Raw genomic sequence first — 6,000 nt, 5'->3', positions numbered from 1 at the left:
CAATTAGGTACCTTGTATTTAGGTGGGAATTATGTAAGGGTAGTGTATGAGAAAGTGTGAAGAAACCTCAAATGTGTGCACTCAAGAAGAGCCTCGCAACTGGCAAGTCGCCAAAGGTGACACACGTGTGGAGCATGTAGGGTAGCTGAAGGTTCGCGATAGCTGGAGCATTATAGGACAAAACTTCCAGTCTAGCCAAGCAATTAGCTCGCGACTCAAACTCGTGACTCGTTCTAGTCGCGAGGTCGAGTGACCAAAATGGCCTGTTTGGATGAAAATTGATGTTTCACTTTCCTCATACACCCTACTATAAATACCCTTGTACCCGCAAAATGTAGAGAGCTTCCAGAGAGAATTTTGAGAGAAAAACCCTAGAGAAAAACAAGATTGACTCATCCACAGTCTTCATCCTTTGATTCTCCAAATTCCTCTACTCTCACCCTCTCCATTGTCATATCCTTGAGAGGTACATTTAGCCAAATCCTTATCTCACCATACCCATTTCAGCGAGGAGGTGTTTGGTGCTTGGGAAGTACTTCAGAAGGGACCAATTCATTTGGTTGATGCAATGGGCTTATTGTGGGATCCGGTAAGCTAGGGAAGACAAGGTTCGGCATAACCCTATTGGAACAAGAAGTTTGGGGGGCTTAGGTGCACTGGGTAGATTAGGCTTTGAGGGTCTTCTGCTATTCATGTATTCCAACTTCATTCTTTAGTGGATTATTGACCGCTTGGAGGGCGGTGGAGAGGTTTTTCGCCGAGTTTTTTAGTTTCCTCTTCGATAACACATTGGCATGTTATCTTTGTGTTTGCATCTCTCTTCCCTTTCTCTTTACTTTTTAATTGGTGCTGTGTTTGTAATTAATTATGATTTAGAGTATGTTACCAATTTGGGTTTAGCTTATATTCATCATTCTGCACGTATATTGTTTGTGTATAAGCTTGTGTTGGTAATTTTGGAATTGGGGGTCTAAATGTTCATTAGAGTTTTACATGCTATTTGAACTTTCAACATCTCATCACACCCTTAAGAGTTTTGGTGATTGAAAAATGCGTCAACCCTAAACTATAATTACTAGAAAGTTTTGTACTTTAGAACAAAAAAAGTGGAAAAGCCTCTAAGCATGCGCAACGCATCAATGCCTAAATTCATAAGGAGATGCTAAGAGGTATTTATGCAAAGAAGCTTTTCTATTTTTTTTTTTCTAAAGACAATACTATTCATTCGGTGCCTAAATTCATAATGAAAAGTATTGTCACTCCTCTTAGCATAAATTTATGCTACTAGCCTCTAAACACGTGTGTGCTTAAACGCTCTTCTATTTTTTTGAGTAAAGGTTAATAATTTGCATCTATTAAAGTTTGAGATTTCTACATTTTCCAATCACAAAAAACATAAGGGTGTTGTATGTTTTTAGACCCCTTAAAACCAGTTGTTTAACCTAGTTATTTAGCAAAGTGATTACTTAGGTAAATTATTCAAATCTAGGTTAACACAAGTAAATCATATCAAGTAAACAATGCGGAAAATAAAGAACACAATGATATGATAACCTAGGAAAACCAAACCGGTGAAAAACCTGGGGAGGATTTAACCTAGCTATCCTCAAGGTATCCACTATAAAAGAATTGAAATTTTACAATAGCGACTTAGACCACTAACGTCTTATTGCTACCTTGAGTAGAAAACTTACTACCACGACCATGTGACAGCTCAAAGTCCATAGACTACTTCTATCTCAAATCTACAGTATCCACAAGTACACCCACTTGTGTTTCTCTTTAAGCTCTTGAAACAGCAACGAAAGCGATCACCAAGCTCTTGACATCAATCTTGATCTTGATAACCCTAAGTGTGTATGAAGGTAAACACCTCTAGATCTCACAAGAGATTCACACATAGAGCATATCAACAAGCTCTAAAAAGTGGCTAGAGTTTTTCTATTTATATGAGACATAAAATATAAAACCCTACATGGCAAAATGGGCTTGGGCTAAGTTGGAAAATTCTGCAGAAAAACATCTGCACGAGCTTCGATTGATCGAGTCTAATTTTCAATGGATCGAGCCTTGTAGAAATTGAATAGTAATTTCCTGCAATTACTCGATTCCAACTTTACACAAACACATATTTTGAGCAGCTTAAATCTAGACAAAACGTTTTGACCATGGTTTGCCAACATATACATACTAAAGTTCTAATACATTAGTTCATAATTTCTTAGAACCTAACAGGTATGATGAAAAAATTTTCAATCACAAACGCATAATACTCATCACACTCCTAGGTTTATTTGTGATTGGAAAATGTAGTAATACCAAGTTATTACAAATGAAAATTATTAACTTTTTTCCAAAAAAATAGAAGAGCTTCTAAGGGTATTTGTTAATGGACTATTTTAGGAAAGTTTCAAACTCACTTTCATGAAAAATATAAAAAGTTGTAAAAAATTTAGATATATACTTTTTTCCATAAAAAATTTCTAAAAATAGATTATAAACCAATACCTTTAAGATATTTGTTAACTTTTTCCAATGAAAAAATGTTTAAAAAATTAATGGGAAAAGTTAACAATGCCCTAAGGAAATTAATTTAGAAAATACTTTTATAAACTTTTTATAGAAAACTAGCCTTTGAGCACGCGTGTGACTCAGAGGCTCTTCTATTTCCTTTGGAAAAAAGTTAATAATTTGTATCCATTATAATTTGGAATTACTACATTTTTCAATCACAAAAAAACCTAGAGGTGTGATGAGCATTATGAGTTTGGACGAAAGATTAAAATTATTAATATTTGTACACTCATAATACTCATCACACTCCTAGGTTTTTTTGTGATTGAAAAATGTAGTAATCCCAAATTATAATGGATACAAATTATTAACATTTTCTCCAAAAAAATAAAAGAGTGATATTTTGGAATTAAAAAAATTCAGTCCAAACATAATAAGAAACTCAGATAACTATAACTAATGTTTAATGGGTTATATCGGGTTAGATGGAGATTGCTGCAGTCAATATTTATTACTAACTTCAGCAAACTCTTTTCTTTTTTTTTTTTTTTTCTTTTTTTTTCTTTTGGTAAACTAAAAATAAAAAACTCTTTCTTTCTAGTGTCTAGTATTTTGGGTATATTGCGACGACCAGAAAAAAAGAAAAAGAAGACCTAGATAGATAGATGGCGGAGCAGCTTATGGAGGAGCAGATCGCTGAGTTCAAGGAAGCCTTCAGCCTCTTTGACAAGGACGGCGATGGTAATGACACATTCATTCATTGACTTACTTTGGGATCTTTTCTTTTCTTTTCTTTTCTTATCTTATGCTCTCTCTTTATTTTGTTAGATGATGATGATGATGATCAATTAATCATTATGTGTAGTTGTAGTAGAGTTGTACTTGTTATACTTATTCATTCGAATCATCATGAATCGTGCGTTTGTGTCTTTGTTGTATTTTTTGTATGTATGTATTCCTGGAAGAAGGTAAACACTATTTATACTCTCTCTCTGTATGTAGTATGCACATGACATTATTTTTTCTATCTAAAGGGAAAGGGGCACCTTCTTTCTTATACTTTCCAACTGTCTTGGGAACAACTCTTTGCTGTTGGTGTGTTAAGATATTACTTTTCACACAGATATTTAGCCTATGCTTTTGTTGCTGTTTTTATAACAGAGAGTGTATGACTTTAGAGTATGGCAGGTCATTTTGAGTGTAGTAGAGCTCAATAGAGTTTGTGATAAGAAAGCAATTTTAAGAATATGTAAATTTTCTCTGAAAACAGAAAAGCCTTTGTTGTCAGTTTTGGATAATTCATTTCAAATTTGGAAATGTTGATGCTCCAAATGGCTGTATGATATTGTGATATGCTCTGTCTCATACTCAAGCTATTTTATTCTCTTTGGAAGTATAATATAGCGTTAAAAAGGGAAAACCTTCATGCTGTATGTTTTGTTTGTTTAGGCTGCATCACTACCAAAGAGTTGGGAACAGTCATGAGATCTTTGGGACAGAATCCCACTGAAGCTGAACTACAGGACATGATCAATGAAGTTGATGCTGATCAAAATGGCACTATTGATTTTTCTGAGTTTCTGAATTTGATGGCACGAAAAATGAAGGTGAGCTCAATTCTATGTCAACTGTTTGCTTTACAGACCCTTTATGGTGCTTGCTACCATGTTATTTGGTTTTCCTTCTAAGGTGTATGACATTTATGCACTCAATTCATTATAGATGTCTTTCCAATCAATTTTCTGTATTTTTCATGGTTATTGCAATTCCGTGTTTTGGCTGGCTGGTGGGTGGTGACTAATAATTTGCTCTATTACTATCTCATTTGAAAATGAAGAGTAGAAATTTAAAAGCTATGTTTGCATCTATTTTTGTATATATCTACCTATCGTTCAATTGCTTGTTGAAAGTTACTTAGCCGATCCTGTATTTCTGAAACTTCCCTTATTGTGATTAATGGCAACTGCCTTTTTTATTGTCTGCTCAATTTAGTGTGTGATTTTTAACCATTGTTTTTCCATGTTAAATAATATAAAATTTTGGAACTGTAGAATGCAAAATACGCTCTTGAGGCATGGATTTTCTTCTTGAGGGTGTTTTCTAGCCCTTGAACTTCTCCTTGTTTTGGGGAGTAAAAGAACTTTTTGTTCTACATCGTTCTAAGTATAATTTGTGTAATCAAACACGGACTCAATTATTGATTTATTTATAATAATTTTCTAGGATACTGATTCTGAGGAGGAACTCAAAGAAGCTTTCAAGGTGTTTGATAAGGACCAGAATGGCTTTATTTCTGCCGCAGAGGTAATTACAACACATATTCATCTCTTTGATGCTGCTTTTAAGTTCTAACTTTGTTCAGATTAGATGTAAACCTATGTTATAATTATTTATTAACTGCTGCCTATCTACTGTTGATTCTTTCTGCTTTTGGGACCTGTTTTTTATTTGGTGTTAATGTTTGAAATTATGTAGCTTCGACATGTAATGACAAATCTTGGGGAAAAGCTGACAGATGAAGAAGTCGATGAGATGATACGTGAAGCAGATTTGGATGGTGATGGTCAGGTGAATTATGAGGAGTTTGTGAGGATGATGCTTGCCAAGTGATCTATAACTGTTGTTTTCTTGTAAACATGGTGGGGATATAAGCTACAATTATTGTAGAAATAGTGCTTATATCTCATGTAAGACTGTCAGATTATCCAGGAAGTAGTCATTGTCATTAGTGTGGATTTGTAATCTGATATTCTTTATTTTAGTTGTCTGTTTCTGTTATATGATTGAATTAGTGCACTCCTTGGCATGATTTGTGTAGTGATGTTTTGAGACATGGAAAAAAATTAATATTTGTGGCATCATAGTATTGAAAAACAGAAAGTTCCTGGGCTGCCTGACTATTCTTGTCCAGTGTTTGTAGAGGAGTGCCCATAATTTCTTATAGCAGGCACACACCTTTGAGCTTGCCAACAAAGGTGTAGGCATGTGAATCTGTTGTCTTTGATTGGCATGTTATAAAGAATGTGCTGCCCTGTTTTGAGTTTGCAAATTAATCTTAATGGTTCAGAATATTGGGGTGGCCAATGTTCATCAGATTCTAATTTGCACATTGCTTGATAGCTAGATTTTGAATCTGCATGGGTTACTAATGGTTCGTTCCTCCTCCAGTGATGACTGGTGGGTGTTGGTTGCTGTATTTCAGTATTTCTTCTTAGCCAATTTGAAATTTCATGAAGTACTATATCAGGAATGGTGCCATTTTTGGCGTTGGAAGGTTTTCAACATTTGCATTTTCTTTGCAGCTTGGAATCGCCAATAATTAGCAAAGAATGGCATATATATATATATATATATATATATATATATATATATATATATATATATATATATATATATATTGTATCTTTTAGTTCCTCCTGTGCATGTTAAAGATAAAACCTATCAGAACCCCATGGTCATACGGAGAAATAATAAATGCTATTCATC

General features: G+C 34.2%; 1 protein-coding gene across 1 annotated transcript; it reads left to right on the top strand.

Annotated features, from left to right (window-relative positions):
* The first annotated feature begins 3,013 nt into the window (after positions 1–3,013).
* LOC142631558 (calmodulin) lies at positions 3,014–5,370 on the top strand. The gene is made up of 4 exons (XM_075805737.1): positions 3,014–3,255; positions 3,964–4,121; positions 4,738–4,818; positions 4,990–5,370. The coding sequence occupies exons 1-4, from the start codon at positions 3,180–3,182 to the stop codon at positions 5,122–5,124; spliced, it is 450 nt and encodes a 149-aa protein (XP_075661852.1). The 5' UTR covers positions 3,014–3,179; the 3' UTR covers positions 5,125–5,370.
* Positions 5,371–6,000: the final 630 nt, after the last annotated feature.

This window comes from Castanea sativa, chromosome 4 (assembly GCF_040712315.1).
Source record: "Castanea sativa cultivar Marrone di Chiusa Pesio chromosome 4, ASM4071231v1".
In the NCBI taxonomy this organism is placed as follows: Eukaryota; Viridiplantae; Streptophyta; class Magnoliopsida; order Fagales; family Fagaceae; genus Castanea; species Castanea sativa.
Note: the sequence above shows the minus strand (reverse complement) of the source record. Positions and strands in the feature narration are given on the sequence as shown.